We start from the raw sequence: 22,022 nt of genomic DNA on the forward strand, positions 1-22,022 counted from the left end.
GCATTTTGCGCTTATATGCCAAATTTGCGCTTAACAACGTGCAACGCAGCGGACCACGCCTCTGCAAACCCGCTCGCTCATACTTACCTAACACACACACACACACACACACACACACGGAGTGTGGGGACTCCAGGGCTGATCTGTTTGAGGAGATACTTGATCGCACCAGAAGTGACGTGAAGGTAAACGTGTGGGAGTTGGGAGAGCAGCCCACGCACTTACAAATTTTGCACATTTTGATTTTTTTTTTTCTTTGATAGGTGAAAAGCAGGATTTGTGTGGTTATGATGCATTTAAGGACGCGCGGAATTGCAGTCACGGCTTCTATACGCACACTGACCACATTCTTCTTTGTATCTGGGTCCATCAAAAAACTGTAAGAAAATAGATTTTAATTATCTGCACTGTTTGCGCAAGCGCACCAACTTTGAAGTGAACGTTTTCCTTTTCTTAGGAGGCTTCACTGCTGTGTGTGAGAATGGCGGCAGCAGCCGCCAGCAGGGTGGCCTCTGTCCCCTTGCGTCACGACCACAAAGCACCGATTCATCTGCCTGAACACACACTAGAGCAGTTGTGAAAGTTTGTGTGTGTATATTTGTGTAAGCGCTCCTCGCGTTTGCTTACTTTAAGCTGACATTCTCTGTTCTGAGTGTTCATCAGGGAAACCTGAGACAGGTATTATTTTTATTTGTTATGAAGGCACAAAAAAGGCTGTTGAGTGGAGTTGATACCTGGGTAAAGTGATGCTAAATATTTATTTAGGTTTGAAGCTTGCAACATCAGTGGCATATTTCAGTTTGAAAACCCCGATTCCACTATTTTAAAACTCAATGAGCAAATCATTTAAGTGACTCTTTGTAGGTGATTTACTGCAATACATGTACATGAAGACTGTCATTAGTATAGTTAAGTTGCCCTCTTGCCATGATTTTTCTGTTGATTGGCTAGTCAGTCTATAAACTCATCATATTGCCTGTCATTCTCTCTCATGAGTCTACATCTGAAGTTGTTACTACCTATAAATGTGACTAAATAGATATGAAAATAAATTCATGATGGGCAAAACATAATAAGTTGTGTAAACAAGACTTTTGTTTCAGTTGACTCACAAAAGTAACTATGACATCACTACAAAGGTTTGTATTAATAAGTTTACAGTATCATTCTGTTGTCTTCTCCTTGTGTCTGCTGCCCTCTCCTGGATGCAGCAGAGCGTTGCGACCTGAAAAACCTCCAAAGACCGAACATGTTATGACTCGGAGAACTTCAGCAGACTGGCTGTTCTGCAGAGGTTCAGAGGTGATTGGACAAACCACATAATTTTAAATTGTAGGATTGTTCTAAATACTTAAACAACACAGGCTGTTGGCTATAAATTGCTTGTCAACAACGAGACCGACTACAGGAGTGAGGTGAGCAGACTGGCCATATGGTGCAGAGACAACAACCTCTCCCTAAATGTGGGGAAAACAAAGGAGCGGGTCATTGATTTTAGAAGATCACACACCCAGCACCCCCCTCTAACCATCCATGGCAATACAGTAGCAATGGTGAGTAAAATGAAATTTCTGGATGTGCACATCTCAGATGATCTCTCCTGGTCAACCAACCGCTGCCATATTATTAATGGTCACTTTTTACAGGAGCCTTTAAATACATTGTTGAGAGCGTCCTAACCAGCTGCATCACTGTGTGATTCAGAAGCTGCACAGCCTCTGAACAGAAGACTCTGCAGTGCATAGTGAAGGCTACTGGAAAGATCATTGGTGCCCCACTCCCCTCCCTCCAGGACATATACAACACCTGCCTCGCACACAGAGCACCCAGCATTGTGGGCGACCCCACCAACCCCTCACACAGCCTCTTCAGTCTCCTTCCATCAGGGAGGAAGTTCAGGAGCCTCTGGGCCTCCTCCACTAGACTGAGCAACAGCTTCTTCCACCAGGCTGTCAGGAAGCTGAACTCTCTACACTCCTACTCATAGACACTAGATTGTAATCTGCTGCAACCATCCCCAAACACACACACACACACACACACACACACACACACACACACACACACACACACACACACACACACACACACACACACACACACACACACACACACACACACACCCCGCGACCCTCAACAGGATAAGCGGAAGAGAATGGATGGATGGATAGTTAGCTGGCTCGTTCCCAGTGCGCGCTGGACTCCACTGATTCTGTTCACTTCTTGTGAAGCAGATTTGTAGAGGCAGCCATGGGATGGAGGGTGTCAGGTTGAATGGTCTCAGTATCTCACCTATGCTTTTTGCAGATGATGCAGTTCTGTTGGATTCATCAAGCAGTGACCACCAGCTAGCAATAGGCCACCAGTTTGCAACCAAGTGTGATGCATCTGGGATGAGAACTAGCACCTTCATTTCTGAGGATCTCTGCTAGAATAACAATCTCACAATGTGGAACTTCTTAGATTAATTGTAGTTTTGCAGCTTTAGTTCAGCATACAGTTCAAACAAGCTCAACCCCACCTGACTGAAGAACTGACCACGTTGCACAGCTCATCTATCTGTGGGACTTTTAGCACTACATAGAACTTCCAGTAATCTGTGCTGAACTCACTTAAAGTAAACAGCAGTGTTTGTTGTCCTAACTTCACCCCACTGTTGGGTAAACATTACACACACCTGTGTAATGTTTACCATGATCATTATTTGTGTTAGCATGATAATATTTGCCAGCAATAAGTAAATAAGGCTTTGTGTAAAAGTGTGTTGTTATAAATGTATTATAATCCATCCGGAGGGAGACATGATGTTAAATCATTAGTACATTTCAATCTAGATGGAAGTGGACCTCCAAACAAAAACACCTCCATGTGGTTAAAAAAAAAAAACAGCACAAAGCTCACAGTTGCAAATGAAGAAAATTTCCAGGCACAAAAACTATAGCAGGATATTTATTTAGTAACTCAAGTTACTTAAAGTTTATTCTACTGCAAAAAGATGGATTATTTTAGAAACTGCTTGCCTTGTTACTGTCAGAAGTCAGAGTAGACCCTGCACGTCCACAAAACTGAGTCAAACTGTGAGTCACCTGCTTTCAAAAAGTTTTTTGTTTTTAATTGAATGCCTGTGATGATTTTCCTTAATTGTGCCTGATGCCCTCCATACTATGTTAATTAAAAAGACTAAAACACTGAAACTAATAAAAACTACACTGAAACAAGAAAATCCACTCTGGACACTAACTGAAACTAAATTTAAAACAAAGTAAAAAAAAAAAAAAGTAATCAGAAAATAAAACTAATTAATGTTCTCATTTCAGTATAAAATATCCATCCATCCATCCATCCATCCATCCATCCATCCATCCATCCATCCATCCATCCATCCATCCATCCACTTTCTTCCTCTTATCTGGGGCTGGGTCACAGGGGCAGCAGCCTAACCAGAGAAGCCCAGACTTCCCTCTCCCCAGCCACCTCCACCAGCTCATCCGGGGGGACCTCAAGGGGTTCCCAGGCATAATCTCCTACCTTCCAGTAGGATGAGCCTGGAACACCTCACCCAAGAGGCACCCAGAGGGCATCCTCGTCCGATGCCCAAAGCAACTTAACTGGTTCCTTTCGGTGTGGAGGAACAGCAGCTCTACTTTTAGTCTCTCCTGAATGTCTGCCCTCCTCAACCTATCCCTAAAGGAGAGGCCAGCCACCCTCTGAAGGAAGCTCATTTTTGCCGCTTGTATTCATGATCTTGTTCTTTCAGCCACTACTCATGACCATAGGTGAGGGTAAGGACGTGGATTGACCGGTAAATCGACAGCTTCACGTTCACGTTCAGCTCCCACTTTACCATGCCAGACCGGTGCAGCGTCCACATCACTGCAGACGCAGCTTCAATCCGTCTGTCAATCTCCCACTCCCTTCCCCGTGAACAAGACCCCGAGATACTTTAACTCCTCCACCTGGGGCAGCAACTTGTCCCTGAGCCAGAATGGGCACTCCACCCTTTTCCGACTCAGCCCTGGCAAAGTCCAACACCCACAGGAAACGAGCCCGACTTATTGCCGGCAATACGGACCAAACTCTCGCTGTACAGGGACTGAATAGCCCGCAACAGGCCAGACACCCCATACTCCCACAGTACCCCTCACAGCATACCCGGAGAGATGCAGTTGAATGCCTTCTCCAAGTCCACAAAACACTGGATGGGCAAACACCCACATACACTCAAATATCCACGAGATAATAAAGTGTTCTTGAATCAGAGGTTTGACTAACAGGTGGACACCTCCTTTCAAGCACCCTCACATAAATCTTACCAGCAAGGCTGTGGAGTGTGATCCCCTGATAGTTGGAGCACACCCTCTGGTCTCCCTTCTTAAAGATGAGGAAATCAGTCTAAACATTAACCACCAATGTTTATTGGACTAACAATTGTTGACTGGAGCATTTAGAAGGCAATAGTTTGGTTAAATGTTATGAACAGTTACCTGTTTTAAATTTGATCTATTTGATGTTGATAAAATATTAACCAAAACTAGACCATTCAGTGGTTAAGTTACTTTATTTGAAAGACTTTTAACTAACATTACTCTTGAACATGCTGGTCCTGACTCAGTTTTAGCCTCTGCCTTTCACCCTGAGCTCTCAGTCAGTGAACATGGACTGTGGTAGTACGGCCACCAGATCAAACATTAGAGCAAAACAAACACAGTTACATCCAGGAGGAAGCAGGTGAATAATTAACTACAGGCACTCATGTCTTTATATGTGATGTGCAGGGTCAGTCTGTCAGACATTCACAGAGTGAGCGTTTGGTGTTTTGCAGCTTTTGCTTTTTCACTGAGATCCTTACTACTCAAATTCACATCAGGATGGGGAACATGCACTGCCCTCCTGCAGATGCATCCCTAGTGGCTTCCTTTGCTCGTGACATCTGCCCATTTCCAAGCCACAACCACAGTCCTCATTTCAGCCAAATGCTCTCCATCAACTCTTCATTTCACCTGAAGAACCACTACACTGCAGTGCAGACCTCCCTGACCCCCAAGCAACTGGAGGACTTCACCCAGGGCCTGAGAACTACATTTGGCAGGGAAGGCAAGGTCAGTCTCGGTGGTGTTGGGGTAGTGGCTTTATCCCTGGCTGTGCTGTTTGACACTCTTGCCAAGCAGGTGAGGGGAGAGCCGGTGGCAGAGTCGGGGCCCATTTCAGGTTTGTTTATCAAGGACCCGAACGGATACTACCCACCACAAGTTTACACCATCAGCAAATACTTGAGACGAGTACCCCACATCGCTAACAACCCCACCCTGATGAGGAAGGGGACAGAAAGGTAGGAATTTACATACAACCCCACTTCCAGAACAGCTGGTGCTCTGTGTAAAATTTAAAAAACACAGTGCAATGATTTGTAAATCACTGAAATCCAACATTTAACTACAAATAGCACCAAGACAACAGATCAAATGTGAAAATGGAAAAATATAAAAACAAAACTTTAAGCTTTCAACACATTTTAAAAAGTGTTGTGACAGGGACGTGTTTCCCACTGTGCTTCATTAGCTCTTCTTTAACAACACTGCAGTCATGTGGAAAAGAAAGAACACCCTCTTTCACTTCTAAGGTTTATGTATCAGGACGTGATGTGATGATCAATTAATCAATCGGATTTTATTGGCGCACCTGAGCTAATACTCCATTTATTACACACTGCATTTGTGTCTTGGTTTCATATTTGTTAAATATAGAGAATCAAATAGAGGTTAGAAATGGCATCTCCACCCACCCCACCCTTCCCTCACTTTCTTCTTCACCTCTCCTGTTCCCTGTCCATTACCTTGAAAGACTGATCCCAGCTATTTAAACTAGTCTGTCATCAATACCTCTCCTCCGTCCATCTTCACTGTTAACTGTTATTGAATGTCTATGTGAGCTTATATGATTGCTATGTCTGTCTTTCTCACTAAGGTGCTTAATTCAGTTGATAGCTGAAGACCGAGCTTTGGAAAAACTGGATGTAAACCACACATTACCAATAGAGGAAGACGTCACTTCACTGAATCTGCACTTGGCACATATTTTTGAGGTCAGCTTGAAGTTTCAGCTCTTACGTATCGACAATGACACATATAAAGAGTTGAGAGCTCACGTTTTTGATGGTGGACCCCCTTCCAGGGACCCGATCTTTAATCTCAACTGTGACCCAGAGGTGGCAGACAAAGTCTTTCTGGCTGCAATTGAAAAATCTGACAACCGCACCCAAGAAGCTTTTGAGAAATGCAAGCCAAAGAATGGACTTGTATCAACAACATGGCTTCAGCATGCTGCCAAGATGGAATGGGAAGATACAAAGTTCATCAGCTTGCTTATATGGTCAAAAACTAACGAAGATGAAATATGTGCTCAAAAAGAAGATTTTGACTTAAAGGCAAATGCTTTGGGAAAATGGGAAGAGCAGTTTACTCACCAGGAAGACACTTATTGGTACACACATATGTTCAAGAACAATTCCATATAATGCCAAGAATAGTCCTCTAAAGACAAATGAATGAACAAATAAATAAATAAAAATCACGCACTACCATGCGAGCATTTTTAACAAATAAATTAGAATGAGATCTGAAATCAGGCTCACAGTTTTGATATTAGCTGATGTAGTTTTTTTTTCTTCTTACATGCTTTTTCTGCTTATTTGTCTGAGCCCTGGAGACCAATAACAATAACAGGGGTTACTCTGCTTCATTTCCTGAATTTATACAACATTTTAGTTCCAGCTACCACTGTTACTGCTATGTGGGTGTCATCTGGACTGTCATTATAATGTGGTCTGTATGTGACTTGTGTGAATATTGTCACAGCTTAACAGTAATGTGGAGCGTTCAATACATTTCACAGTTAGGACCTCAGATTTTTTTGGACAGTGACATATGTTTTGTAGCTTTGCTTGTATACCACCACAATGGGTTTAAATCAGTCGTGTGACTGAAATACAGAGTTTCAGCTTTAATTTGTTTTGTTTTCCATCTTTTTCATTTTTCCTGAATTAAAGCTGAAAGTCTGCACTGCAAACACATCATGATTGTTTGATGCGGTGGTGTTCAGAGGCAAAACTACAAAACGTGTCTTCGTCCACAAACCTATGGTTCCAGCTGAACGTACAATTGCTGTAATGTTGTCTGCCCATGCGTTTAGTGTCTGGATAATTTTTTAATAACTTCCTAAAAACAGCCGGGATAAATGATCAATTATTGAATTGTTTCACTGATGATCAGAAGACTAGCTGTGAAGACCAGACAAGATGTTTGCCTTTGAATTGCAGTTGAATAAAAAGATGAAGCAAGACAGAATGACTCAAGCATTTCTGCTTTAGGTATCTGATGTTACTTTGTTTTAATGGTGTGTCTGGATAACAGTTTAAAATTACAGCAAAGCATCCTGGCTGAAAGCTTCTTACCAGAACTTAAATTTTATTAGTGTATAACTCATGAGCTATGGAGCAGGTTGGCCTCAAGATGTGAGACTGAAGTAAAGTTAACAGGTTTATTTACAGCAAAATCATGCTTTATGCAGCACATTTAAAACAACAGAAGTTGATCCAAAATGTTTTTCAGACAAACACATTTACATTACAGGTATCCAGAAATCCCAATTTCAACATTGTGAATGCTGTGAGGAGTGGAACGCAAAATTCACAGTCATCCAGTTGTCATTCAAATGTATCCAGATTAGGCAGATTGATGTTCACAAATCATGGCACAGTGCTCTCCTCTACATGAGCTGCTTTTGTAAGTTTAAAACATCATTATCAGTTTTTGGTATCGGTGATACCAACCTGATCCTGTGTGTACTTGGTATCAGATTGATAACAAAATTTGCAATATCACACAGCACTATGAGAAAGTAAACAGGCTTTTGGCATGATTGCTTTCAGAAGATTGGTGTAGTAGTTCACTGGTCAACTTTCCAAATACATGAAAATTTATATCTAAAAAAAATAAAAGTTGAAATTCCTTATTAACCAGGACTTTCAAAATCCATCCTCTTATCCTGTTCAGGGTCACAGGGGGGAGAGGCAGGGTACACCCTGTAGAGGTGTCAGCCTGCCGCAGGGCTAACACAGACAACCTTTCACATCTATGGGCAATTGAGAATTACCAATTAACCTAACCCCACAAACTGTATGTTGTTGGAGGCAACCAGAGCACCTGGAGAAAACCTACACAGACATGGGGAGAACATGCAAACTCCACACAGAGAGACCCAGGTGGACTCAAACCCAGGCCTTCTTGCTGTGAGGGAACAGTGCTAACCACCACACCACCATGCCGCCTCAACTTTAAAAATAATTATCTAAAGAAAAGCGCTTACAACAAGCTTTAAATATACTCAGTGCTTCAACAACATGAAAAAAAAAAAACAATTTCCACGTACAACTAGATGCAGTCACTGACAATTATTTACCTTGTATATGGTCTGCCATTGATTTTTGTATAGATAATAAATAATGCTTATGTTGTGGCCCCATCTAATGTGGTGTTCTTGGTGATGTGGTCCCAACTGTCTCAGATCATTAACAAGCTCCTCCCATGCACTTCTGGGCTGATCCACCAAATTTTTCATAATCATCTTCACTCCAGACCAAGGAAGATTCATGGTCATTGTGTATTTCTTCCATTCTGAATAATCACACCAACTGTTGCCATCTTCTCACCAAGCTTCTTGCTGATGGTCTTGAAGCCCATTCCAGACTAGTGCAGGTCTATTGTCTTGTTGCTGACGTCCTTTGACGGCTCTTTGGTCTTAGAAACTGATTCTGTGGACAGGTGTACTTTATGCAAACAGATGAGGAGTATCTGTAATTAATTGACTGAGTGACTGGTTGATCTTTGTGCCACATGGACACACAACCAATCTTTGGGAGCCAGAATTCTGGTTTGTAGGAGATCTAATACTCAATGACATGCAAATCAGTAGCTTTCATGTAATCTGTTTTTCTGGATTTTCGACTTATATTCTGTCTCAGCATTAAAATAAAAATTAGAGACTGCTGGTGTTTTGGTTTCTGTGTGTTTTTATGTGTAATGTCTTTGCTTATACTGGTAAATAGACTGCATTCAATAAGATTTATGAAGGGCTTATATATAAAATGAAGAAATGACCTGTTTTGTGAGTATATTTATGACTCTGTGTTATTGTATCTACATCACAATCAATCCAGTATTTTTTCGTCGTTTAAAATAGACTAGAACTGTTCTGTTTTATTTGTTATGATTACTGCTGCCCTCTTGGCAGCTCTCTCCTGATTTTTTTTTTTTTTTTTTTATGTCAGTGACCATTTTTACCCTGAAAAATAAGGAATATATGAAAGTCAATTTGCCCAAAGTGATTGCAGCTTCTGCCTCATGACACAAATGTTTCACTCGTGAGAGACAATGTTTGACATCTGTTTCACAGATCATAGGCTGAAAAGTCATTTACAGCAGTTTAAATACAGACGATCGCTTTATATGGCAAATACCGGAAATCACTTTTTGGCAGACGACCACTTCTTGGCACAACACTCATGAGAATATCCTGTCAAGACACAGACGGGTCTCTAACAACGTTTGCTTCGTTTGTCTTTTGTCTTTTCTATTCACTTAATGATTCATTATTTAATTTCTAAACCTACATTTTTATTAACATAAAAACGTGTTTTATTATTATTCATTATTTTTGTATTATTAATAAATTTGTCTATATGTTGATTCCGGTGAACTGTACCTTTAGACTGGTGCTGCCTGCGTTACTGGAGGCTGGATTATGGCACCAAGCCTGGCGCAGCTTTGTGAGTGAGGCTATATCTTTTCAGAGGATTAATGCAGCCTAAAGGTGGAGCAAAAATTGCGAAGGTTTGTGGAGGACGGGAGTGTAATCTTTTGAGCCGTCGGGGACGCACGGCGAGAGGGATGGACGCGCCTGCTCTGGGATTTGGCGGATTTTATGAAGAATTGATGGGCTGATCAACACTTTGAAACCACAGCAAAGGGGGCGTAGGAACTGAAGTGCTCATCCTCAGGGAACAGACATGGTGCGCAAACTTATGCTGCACATCGGTAAGTTCACTGAAGTAAACGTGAACTTGTTCGTGTGATTTTTCTCTTTAATTTACAAGAACATTAACCACTGATTTGCGCTGTGCTCCGTCGGGTATAATTAGTAGTTTTTATTTTTCTTAAAGTGAGTTTGAGCAGCCTCCTGACAAACATCATCATCTTTAATGTCTTTGTGTCCTCTCAGCTTTAGCTGCGAGCCTCCTCTCACCTGAGCTGTCAAGTGCCACAGCGACTAAAACAAAAGCTCAAGGTATCCTGTCACATCCTTCTTGTAGTTACACTAGTTACAAAATTAAGAGGGTACCCCCCTCTGGTTCATAACTCTGCTCTGTGAGGGGGAATGTCTAATCCAAAGTATTTTATATATTAGATTCTTTTGATCGAATTCAAATGGACAAGCTGGGTGTGTTTTTAGATCAATGTGTTGACAGCTTTATGAGCACCCACTAAAGAATTCCAGTTGATTCTTCATTTCTCTGGAGGGTTTTTAATTGGCTCGTAAGTAATGACGCCTTGTAATGTGTCACAGTCAATACAGGAATATAATCTGTAATGCCGACAAGTGTCTTATTATATTTTAACCCTTTGATTTTCTGCCAGCATCTGTCAGATCAAAAGCTAAAGACAAAAAGTTTGACATTTACTATTTCAAATCCAATTGATGTAATAAAAAATCTCTAATACGGGATTTGGAAAAATTAGAAATATAAGTATTTGATCTAATTATGTAAAACTATATGCTTTAATTGCCTGTGCACCTGCTACCAGTAAAAAACAACTCAGGTGTGACACCAGCTGGGCAGTGTGGGACCTGGGTAAAGGAGCCTGATGGAGGGTATTTCACCTCACCCAACTACCCTGAGAAATATCCACCGGAGAGGGAATGCATCTACATTATAGAAGGTGAGACTTTATGTTTTTTTTGTTTTTGCCACTGTCCGCTCCTGCTTTTAACTCCACCTTCTCTCGACCCCTCGGCCTGCTGCAGCCTCTCCCCGGCAGTGCATCGACCTGTTCTTTGATGAGAAGTACTCCATCGAGCCATCCTGGGAATGCAAGTTTGACCACATTGAAGTCCGCGACGGTCCCTTTGGTTTCTCTCCCATAATCGGTCGCTACTGCGGGCAGGAAAGCCCGTCATACGTCCACTCCAGCGGGAGGTACTTGTACATCAAGTTTGTGGCTGATGGTGAACTGGAGGCCATTGGTTTCTCTGCACGGTATAACTTCACACAAGGTGAGTGATCAAAGCCTTAAAGCTGCACTAAATGATGTTTTGATATTAAAATGGATGAAATTACTAAAGACAAGAGGCTAGTTTTATCCTAAATAGGTGTTGACCTTTGCCTGCAGTTCTGTGGCACGAGAAGCTGATGACCGAAAGCATTTCTATGCAGTTGTTTGAAGCAGCTCACACTCTCGGGAGAGCATGACAGAATCGTGGAAAACACAAACAGCCTTCAGACTTCCTCCTAAATTCGGCCATCTTGCTGTTCTTACATCATACTGGCTGCAGCTCTGTCTGTCTCAGGGGTTAGCTGTTCAGAATATTACTACAGCCCTAAGCTCCTGTCTCCGTTTTCTGGCACCCTTTCCCCATAGTCACTGCTGTCACTTTGACATTGTTGTCTGTCTCAAGCAAAGTTGGCCCCCTTTGTGTTTGCAGGGTCATCTAGAGTGCAGTAAAACAAATAAACACTTGTATTTTTCTATCGGAAACCTTTTCAGACCTCAAATTGCACTAAAGGATGTGGAACAGCACACACTACGACCTCGTGTTAATTGACAAAGTTGCAATACTGCGGCTTTAATAACGGTCCGGTCGCATGCTGCCGGGAATGTGCTCACATTTCCATTTGCAGTGCAGGCACACCAGCTGCAGCTAACGAGAGAAGAGGAGGGGAACGCGCGCATGTGCACACACACACACAGAGGGGCTTGTTCCCTCAGTCCTACACACACGACGGTTAATGAAAGCTTGTCTTCAGGGGAATACAGCTTGTCAGCACTGAGCCGCAGCAGCAGCTTAAGGGAGTCCGAGGCAGATGCTTTATTAACTGCAGATTTTATAGGCCACCTACACTGATGGGGCAAAGATTAATCTGCATCTCTTTGTCTGTCTCTCATCTATCCATCTTTCTCTTTTCTTTTTTAATTTGATTGAGTCTCAGTACATCATTCTTTTTATTCCACTTATTGACTCTGCAGCCCTGGGAGTCCATGCTATGCAATTTTTTTTTTTTCTCATTCCCAAAGAGGGCAGAGGTTGATTGCCAGATGTGCATGTCATGGCTCAGCATGGTTTTTCTGAAAATATTAGACACAACTTCACAGTTATTGCACCGCATTTTTCAGTAAATAAACATCACCTTGCAGTGTAAATATTTTATTCAATATATTTACTGAAGTGCTTTTTTTTCAAACAGTCTTCTAACATGAACTATCCCTTTAAGATGCTTTGCATTATTGGCAGATCAGGAGAAGCTGTTTTCTGTGTGTTTACATCAAATGTAATGAGTCCTTAATACCAAATGTTAATCTCCTATCTAATTCCACCCATCAGGGTTAGCAGGAGAAAATGAATTCAGCCATATGCACAGAAGCGTGCACAAAATTGTGGAGAAATAGAATATTTCACACGAGCGCGAAACTCATAGTCACACTCTCGACTTAGAGTTAAAGTTTACTGTCATTCCTATTTAAGCACGTTATGGCCACAAGGCGGTTTTTGGTCAGGTTAAATGACTCGAATGTCCAGTTAGTCTTCAGAATGGGGCTAACACTTTAGCAGAGTATTGATAATGCATCAGTGTTTTGGTTTTGTTTGTTTGTTTGTTTTTTAACAAAGTTAGCCAAAATACACTGCATAAGACTGAAGTTTTACAATGGTGCTTCAAAAGCTAATGGATGATGTCACAGTGGCTACATCCATCTTATATATACAGTCTTTGTTCTGTGATGTGGTTTCTAGTGTTTGCGTGGCTGTGCAGTATCTCATCTACATTATAGTTTTTGCTGAATTCTCCCTCTCATAGGCTGCATCTCATAGTTGTCAGGTTCTTTTTTTTTTTGATTGATAAAGCTACATTGCCCATATTTATCTGTGTATGAAGCTAACAAGATGGAGCAGGTGGACACAAACATCACTGCAATTAAAATTTGCCATAAATCAGCCATGTCGTGATTAAGGTCTGTTTGTCGCTGCCTCTAAGTAACTAAAAAAATCATACCCATTCAGTAGAAACGCGTAATATAAGAGGGGATACACTAGAAACCCTTCATTAAAGTTTGTGAACAGAAACTGATGATGATGGGAAATGATTGAAGAAATGTACTGGTTGTGACCGGGAATGGGCAAATCTTTCTAATGTGGAGTTAAGTGCTGTGTCGACTCACTCATTAAACCAGTCAGAATGATTTCTGATAGCTTCTGATTTGGATTCAAGCTGTTAAAACTATAATGCACACTTGTTGAAAAGAGCAGCTTTAAATGCATTGTTACCACACAGGTTTGTTCAGCTATCAGACCATCAGTTATTTTGTCTGACTTTGATTTTTGTGCCGGTTTCACGCATTTTCAAACAGGATGATATAAGAGGACGATTTTCATAAACCAGGCTGTTTCTTGCCTTTATTCCATCTTTATATTTTGCATCCTTATATTGGGCATAAAGCCTTTGGTAACGTATTGTTGCACTGCACACGCAAACACATGGGAATGAATGTGAATAATCTGGCTGAGCCTGGAGCAGAAATAGGTTAGAAACACGAGAGGATTAATAAGTCCTTGTTGATTTGAGCCCAAGTTGAATCCATCACCTGCTCTTCTTACATCACAACCCCTGACCACTGATTACGGAAAAATATTGGAAAATGTGAGAATTTATGCTTGCAAAAAAAAACCAACTTTATTTTATTTTTGCTGGAGTATAATCTGTATTTAGCTAAGCTGGTATATCTGGATTTATAATCCAACTAGCAAGTAGATTCATCAGCACAAAAGGTTTAGAAAAAAATATCTGTCTGTTCCCTTCCTCGTGCTAAGTGTGTTTTTCTTTTTTTGATGAAGAGCAACAGGGTTTCTTTTTGCATAGGGGGTGGGTGGGTTTAAATAAGTGCAGAGGGAATGTGCTGGTACATAGATTGTGTAAACATAACCCAGCAGAAAGTTTTTAATATTGTCATTTTTGTCCTGTGTTTTTTCCTTCTTACATTTGAGGCTCAGAGATTTTTTAATCTGTTTTTCCTGACATTTGTGGTTGACCCTTTTCTTTTTTTTTTTGTTGGTGAAAATGACACATTTAAGCAATAAAGAGTATGAAGCTCTCACCACATGCAACTGCAACATACATGTGAGTCAAGCCATGAAAAATCAATCTGACCCCCTCAGACTTCAAGCCCCTGAAGTGATTCAAAATTTGGTACATTTTAATTAGTTTTTTTTTTACCCCAGCATTTTTTTTCCTGTCATATCTTCGCAAGTACAGGAATAAAAAAATAAAAGTTCAGGGCTATAAAACACATTAAATAACCCCTATGTAACTGACACATTTACATTTTTAAATGTTAAAATATGATTTTATTCAAATGCAATTTTGTCACCAATTCTGTTGATAATTTTTATGGACAGAATTTGTAGGTGCAGCTAAGTGGTAGAAGGCTTCTGACTTGCTGACCTCAGAATCTCATCTCTGCTGTTTGCGGATGATCCAGTCCTGTTGGCTTCATTGGGTGGTGGTGTGGAGCTCGCAGTGGATCGGTTCACAGCCGTGTTTGAAGTGGCTGCCATGAGAATTAGCACCCCTAAGTCTGAGGCCATGGTCCTCAGCTAGAAAAGTGCCCACTGCAGCTCAGGGACGAGTTCCTGTCCCAGGTGGAGGAGTTCAAAGTATCTCAGGGTCTTGTTTACGAGTGACAGGAGAAGGGAGCAGGAGATTGACAGATGGATCAGGGCTGCGTCTGCATTCATGTGGGCGCTGCACCGGTCTGTCGTGGTGAAGAGGGAGCTGAGTATAAAAGCAAAGCTGTCGATTTACCGGTCGATCTGCGTCCCTACCCTCACCTGTGGCCGTGAGCTTTGGGTAGTGACCGAAAGAATGAGATAGCACAAACAAGTGGCAGAAATGAGCTGCCACCGAAGGGTGGCTGGTCGCTTAGCGTGAGGAGTGCAGCCATTCGGGAGGGCTCAAAGTAGAGCCACTGCTCCTCCGCATCGAGAAGAGCCAGTTGAGGTGATTCGGACATCTGACTAGGATGCCTCCTGGGTGCCTCTTGGGTGAGGTTTTCCGGGCACGTCCCACCGGGAGGAGGCTGCAGGGCAGACCGAGGACACGATGGAGAGATTATATCTCCAGGCTGGCCTGGGAACGCCTTGGGGTACCCCTGGATGATCTGGAGGAGGTGGCTGGTGAGGGAGGTCTGGGCTTCTCTGCTCAGGCTGTTGCCCCCTCGACCCGACCCCAGATAAACGGAAGAAACAGAAGGAATTGTGGCTAGAAGATGAGCCTGGGATTGAAATGTAGATTAAACAGGAAACCTTTTGTATGCTATAATATGTTGGGCCAGGAGCCTATCCTTTAAGGCAGTGATTCTCAAATCCAGGCCCAGTGGCCCAGTGTCCTGCAGGTTTTAGATGTGTCTCTGCTTCAACACACCTGAGTCAAATATGGAAGTCATTAGCAGGACTCTGGAGAACTTGACTGCATACTGAGGAGGTAATTCAGCCATTTGATTCAGGTGTGTTGGATCAGGGATGCATCTAAAACCTGCAGGACACTGGGCCACTGGGCCTGGATTTGAGAATCACTGCTTTAAGGTAATATGACTCTTGAAAGTGTATCCAGATGCACTTATTGAAAATAGCCAATAGCAGCACAAAGTGGCTCAGTCCCAAGTAAATTGACAAGCAGAGTGAGGGAGGAACACTATTACCTGACAAATGGGAGGATTAGAACAGGATTAGCTTTGCAATCAAAGCCTTAATGTTAGCTGTCAGTTACTTATGGGTCAGTGGTATTCCTCCCTCCCTTTGGGAGTCAGTTTACTTGGTACCGAGCCACTTTGTTATTTTGTCTGTAGTCAGTGCCAGTTGCATAATTATACTGACGTTACACGGTCTCTGGTTGCTACATCATTGCTAGTCTCATGGTTGAAGGCTCGTTTTGTTAAACATCCACATAAATCCACATGAATACCAGGACACAAGGGGTGGCTGTAGCTCAGGAGGTAGAGCAGGTCACCTACTAATTGGAAGGTTGGCGGTTCAATTCCTGGCTGCTCTGGGCCGCATGCCAAAGTATCCTTGGACAAGATACTGATACTGAGTTGCTCTCTGATGCAAGCATTGGAGTGTGAATGTGTGTATGAATGTTAGAGAATAAAAGCACTTAGTTACTCATGGAAATGCTTGTATGAATGGTATGAAAGGGTAAATGTAAACGTGTTGTATAAGTTCTCTGAGTGTTCAGTCAGAGTAGAAAAGCGCTATATAAGAACTAGTTCATTACCTAAAGTTACCCAAGGTTAGCCAGCGCAATAGTTCATTAGTTGTTGGGGATTTATCATTATGGTACATATGTACATATAATATTCATCCAGATTTACTGCATAACCTGCACTTAGAAAACTTCTGCACTGATGTTTCTGCCACAGAAACATGTTTAAACACTTTACAGTATATGTACACAATTTTGAATGCCTGTGTTTACTACATACATGAAGTACATCATGTTAAAAAGATTTATTTGCCTCTTACAAGACTACTGTTATGTTCTGCTTGTAGATCCTGAGTTTAAAGCCCTTGGGTCTGTGCCAGCTCTACCATGTGAGTATTGAACTTGTGTTATCACGATGCAACATAAAATTAGACGTACTTCACAAAGCAGAAAATCAGTGTAGCGCTCGACTGAGACTGTATGTAAACATCAATGTAGAAAACAAATTGTTAAATCAGGACATTACACGTGTCACATTTGAATAACCGAGGCTTTGGTACATGTTGACTTTGTCCAACAGCACAGCAAACATGAGACATCAGACTGGCTCACAGATGTATTTACTGTGAACTCAGGGTTTAGCCAGTGTGGCTATAATGGAAAAGCGAGGCAACATTATAAGTTAGCATTGCCTTCAGTGTTGCTAGTGATTACTGTGATTAGTGCACACATTAATGGCCAGTGTATAACAGAATGTGTGCTATAATGGATATTGTTAACTCATAGTTTTGGTGGTAATGCTAACCTTTCTAAAGTCATATATCTAATGACAGCAGTGCCGTGATAACCAAAACTGATGCTAGAATAAAGTGTATGTAAAATTCTGACTTAAGTACCCCCCCCACCCAGTTCGTTGATTTTGATAATAGAAGACTCGTTTCAGATTCTTTGCTAAAAGGGACAAAAATTGAAGTTTAAAATTTGAACCTACAAAACATAATCTGTGAAAAACAACACCATCAATGCTGCGAGGTATATACGGAATTTAGAGCAACATATGCTCCCATCCAGACAATGCCTTTTTTCAGGGAAGGCTGTGAATATTTCAGCAAGACGACGCTAAACCTCAAACATCTATTACAACAGCATAAATTTGCAGTAGAGGAGTTCAGGGTGCTGAACCGATCTGCCAGCAGTCCGGACCATTTGGCACATGATGAAAAATGAAAAATACAAAAAAACCCCAAAAACACCCAGGACGGTTGAGCAGCTAGAATCCGCTATCAGACAGGAATTTGACAACATTCCGCTCCTAAAGGTCCAACAGCTGCTCTCCTCAGTCCCCAGATGTTTACAGGCTGTTGTTAGAGGAGGGGATGCTCCACAGTGGGAAACGTGGCCCTGTCCAAACCTTTTTTAGAGACTTGTTGCTGCACTCAAATTCAAAATAACCTCATTTCTTTCAGTTTAAACATTTGGGAATACAATATGGCTGATCTCAGAGATTGTGTTTTTATTGACATTTAACACAGCAACCCAACATTTTTAGAATTGAGGTTGTATAAATTTCATCAGGTACTACAGAAAACTTGCCTCTGTGACTGCAAATGGTCCCAGTACGTTTTAACCATTAACTGCTGCGTCTCCACAGTTTGTGAGTTTGAGCTGACCGGACCGGAAGGCTACATAGATTCAACGCAGATAGCTAAGGAGAGCCGGGCACAGCCGACTGAAGCTGTCGACTGCAGATGGTACATCAGGGCTCCACCAAGATCTAGGGTCTGCATACTTCATCATTTCTTTCTTTTTTTTTTTTTTAAATCTCTGTTGATCACAAATGAAATTTGAGTCACCTAAAAATATTAAACACCTGGAAAATAAACACCTCGTACCCTGTGTCTACTTAAATTTCCTTCAGGGCTAATGGTTAGTAGAAAATGGGAGTTTAGTTATAATTTAGTTGATGTTCCCTGTAATCAAGTGAGACAGCTTATCCCTCAGGTATGCTGAAGTGTAAAATGACATTTTTGCATGACATTACATTCATGTTGTCTTTGTGTCAGCAAATAATTTGATTTCCTGGATGATTTTCTGCTTGTTGAGACAGTAGGACAGTGTTACTTGCCAGCTGTTCTACCTTTTAAACTTTAATACCGCCTTTAAAATGTCCTGAAGCAATTTATTTCAGGCCTAAATAAATAACTTTACTAATAAGATTAGACGTTATGAGCCCTTCACGGCACTCTTCCTTCTTCCCCCTGCAGATCTACATGCGTTTTCTTGACTATGAGATGCATAACTCCAATGAGTGCAAGCGTAACTTTGTTGCCATCTATGATGGCAGCAGTTCTGTTGAGCACCTAAAGAATAAGTTCTGCTCCACTGTGGCCAACGATGTCATGCTGCATACCTCTGAGGGTGTGGTGAGACTGTGGGCAGATGAGGGGAGCAGGAAGAGCAGGTTCAAAATCCTCTTTACAACCTTCCATGAACGTGAGTCAACCTCTCTGTCTGACATTTTATTAAACAGCTTTTATAGATGTATATATTTGTTTAATCTACTGCTGTATGTCTCCTGCCTTTTGGTTTTCAGCTCCGTGTGACCGAGAAACTTTCTTTTGCCATAGCAACATGTGCATCAACCACACCCTGGTCTGCAACGGCATCCAGAACTGCGTTTACCCGTGGGACGAGAATCACTGCAAAGGCATGTTGAAACTCCAGCCACCAGGTACATGCTGTAGTCATAAAACATGGCTGTGATTTCTGTCCTGTGTTTTATCTCCTCCGCCAGAGAAGAGGAAACCGAGCATCCTGGATAATCTGGATAACACCAACCTCACTATCATTGGAGTAACCTGCGGTCTGGTTGTCATCCTGCTCATCATCTCTGTCATCATCCAGGTCAAACAGCCTCGCAAGAAATACATCATCCGCAGGTGAGAGCTCAGTAAATTCACGTCTCATTACAAAAATTCAGCGGTACTGGCAAAAAGAGGACAAGGGGAATGATTCCTGAATTTTTTTTTACGAATCGTCGGATGTAATGGCTCTGTGGTTTTTAGGCTCTTTTAACATCATTCTTCAAACCTTACATGAACGGCACCTACCTGTTGAACAAACCAGAGCATTCAGGACACCAAGGCCCCGTTCAGATGTACATAGATATTTTGGTGGCCTTTCATCCACACATCCAAAGCCTCCTTCGAGGGGGAACGTTTTCAGAAACTCTGTTTAAGCCCTAACACGTGGACAATGAAAACAAATATTTTGTCTTGCAGGTATGACTTCATCTTCTTTGGCCTCTTATTGTTTGTAGGCTTGTGATTGGCCAACATCTCTGTACAGTTAGGGTTGTATTGCCACCTTTTGCTCTGGCATGCTCTGGGCATTGCTTGACATCTTGTTTTTTTGCATTTTCACATGGGCAAATATATTTTTTAAACAAAAGCAGAAAATCCCTGTTTTTAAAAAACACAGAGTGTCTGCTGGACTTTGTCAAGTGGTGTGACATACAATTCCAAATGAATCCTGATATTATTTCATGTCTACTGTACTGGAACTTAAATATACCTGTAACTCTATTGATTGAAGTAAACTTATTAATAAAGCTCTAAATGTTCACTAAAATCTCATTTGATAACTTGAGGAGAGAGGTTTGCCCTTAGCCTCCTGGCACCACTGTAACCAGGGCATTTCTTTAAATTATAAATTAGAACTAATTGTGTTACTTTGTCAACAGTCCTCCAATTGCTGCTAATAACATAACACAATGACTTTTTAAAGGATTGGGAAAGATTCTAATTGAACTGGGATGTATACAGGCCTGAATTACAGACCTTTAGTTTCAAATCGCACATGAACCACATGAAACACATATATTAGCATTTTGTTCATTCGTCCTTTAGCTTACATTTTATTCATATTAATGTGGATTTATACATATTTATCAGCTACAGTCAAAGCTTGTTTTACACTTTGCTAAACATTTACTGTATCTGTATCCTGTACCTGTAGTTGTGCATGTAATCTCTTTCCCTCTTTGGATCCACAGAGATGACTTTGATCCTGCCCTCCTCCACCCCGGTTTCGAGCCTCCTCACTACGAACTCTGCACTCTGCGCCGAGCCCCATCTGGTGATCTGACTGATCCCACCCTGGCTGAGGACTTCGAGAAGTTCCACAAGCTCCGACGCTCCGAAAGCAAATGCATCCGCGACCACCACTGCGGCTCTCAGCAGGGCAGCGTCCACGGTAGCCGCAGCAACTTGAGCGTGAGGGACGCCACCATTGCGCCTGATGGTGGGGCTCTTGTGCCCCAGCTGCAGCCAGTGATGGTGAGCCAGCAGTCGCCCCGACTCTCTCACCACAACACGCCGACAAGTCGACGGAGCATCGTGGTGATGAAGCACAGCTACTCACAGGATGGGGCGGGAGGTTACAGGCCGGAGGAAGAGGACGATGATTTAATGATGGATGATGGTCCCACTACCAGCCAGCACCACATGCACCATCATCCAATCCACCACGGCCCATTAGGGCTTGACCACACTGTCCATCGTACTCTGTCTAATGACTTCTAGTTAAAACAACAACAACAAATGTTCCAAATGAAACTGCAGAAAAATGTTGCAAATACAGGTGGCCAGGAGGAGTCTGCATAACGTAAAGTTCACAAAAAGTGACAGAATTTTTTTTACCGAGTGTGGTTAGTACAGTTTCTTTTTCTCAAATACTCCAACTAAAATGAAATCTAAGTTCCAAAAGTGTTTTTTTTTTTTATATAGTAATTCCCCGGCCAAAGAGTTTAGGAGCTTTCCTGAATATTACACTGCTTTGTCAGTGTAATTCACAAGAGACGGATCAGAGGATTTAAACAAATAGATACCAAGATTAATGCCCCTTTTTGCTGGGTCACAGTTCCCTTTTTCCCTTTTGTCGTTCCTTGTTGTGTTTAAAGTTTCAACTCTGGGCTGGAATATGTCAGATGGATGACTGAATCATATTTGAAATAATTTTATTAATGAATCATTTGAATGTTTGGAGTGTTTCCAATGTTTGAAATTGTCTGCACTACCAAAGCAAGAAAATGCAATTGTATCATATATCATCCTATTTTCACGTCACATTGTGGCTGATTTATTTCTTTTTATTTATTGAATTAAACATTTACCCTCTACTTGAATTTGACCATGGCATAGCACGTGTATTGGTGTATTTATTTGTGTGTGTGTGTGCGTGTGTGTGTATAAGCCTTACGGTTGATTTGAAAATAAAAGCTACACTCAGGTGAATGTGATTTCTCATACAATCGGTAAGTCCGCCATGAATGAAAAATATTAAATATGCTTTCGAATAAAATATCAACATTTGGCCTCTTGAATATTCATTAGCTATTTTTAGGTTTGTTGTTGGAAATTTGTATTTATTAATGTTTTACATTTTTACATTTATTCATGTTTTTAACCACGCTCTTACCGTAAAGCCTAGTATATCC

The 22,022-nt window shown here is 41.6% G+C and overlaps 2 protein-coding genes and 1 long non-coding RNA gene across 5 annotated transcripts; all 3 read left to right on the forward strand.

The window, feature by feature from the left end:
- Positions 1–115: 115 nt before the first annotated feature.
- On the forward strand, positions 116–1,024 carry LOC115796487 (uncharacterized). Its single transcript, XR_004021305.1, has 3 exons — positions 116–185; positions 264–379; positions 458–1,024. It is a non-coding gene; the product is annotated as an uncharacterized LOC115796487 (long non-coding RNA).
- A 3,766-nt stretch (positions 1,025–4,790) lies between these two features.
- On the forward strand, positions 4,791–7,338 carry LOC115796165 (uncharacterized). 2 transcript variants are annotated; one of them, XM_030752443.1, is made up of 3 exons: positions 4,791–5,329; positions 5,965–6,082; positions 6,172–7,338. In XM_030752443.1, the coding sequence occupies exons 1-3, from the start codon at positions 4,869–4,871 to the stop codon at positions 6,184–6,186; spliced, it is 594 nt and encodes a 197-aa protein (XP_030608303.1). In that variant the 5' UTR covers positions 4,791–4,868; the 3' UTR covers positions 6,187–7,338. The 2 variants fall into 2 exon arrangements, with proteins under 2 accessions (XP_030608303.1, XP_030608302.1); XM_030752442.1 differs by having other exon boundaries at positions 5,965–7,338.
- Positions 7,339–9,919: 2,581 nt separating this feature from the next.
- Positions 9,920–21,723, forward strand: LOC115795673 (neuropilin and tolloid-like protein 1). Of its 2 annotated transcripts, XM_030751680.1 has the most exons (10): positions 9,920–10,091; positions 10,276–10,341; positions 10,860–10,994; positions 11,080–11,328; positions 16,873–16,914; positions 18,177–18,304; positions 18,790–19,018; positions 19,119–19,232; positions 19,320–19,464; positions 20,580–21,723. In XM_030751680.1, exons 1-10 carry the CDS (start codon positions 10,064–10,066, stop codon positions 21,106–21,108), a joined length of 1,665 nt encoding a protein of 554 aa, XP_030607540.1. In that variant the 5' UTR covers positions 9,920–10,063; the 3' UTR covers positions 21,109–21,723. The 2 variants fall into 2 exon arrangements, with proteins under 2 accessions (XP_030607540.1, XP_030607541.1); XM_030751681.1 differs by lacking the exon at positions 19,320–19,464 and having other exon boundaries at positions 19,119–19,159; positions 20,638–21,723.
- The last annotated feature ends 299 nt before the right edge of the window (positions 21,724–22,022 follow it).

Source organism: Archocentrus centrarchus, chromosome 17 (genome assembly GCF_007364275.1).
Source record: "Archocentrus centrarchus isolate MPI-CPG fArcCen1 chromosome 17, fArcCen1, whole genome shotgun sequence".
In the NCBI taxonomy this organism is placed as follows: Eukaryota; Metazoa; Chordata; class Actinopteri; order Cichliformes; family Cichlidae; genus Archocentrus; species Archocentrus centrarchus.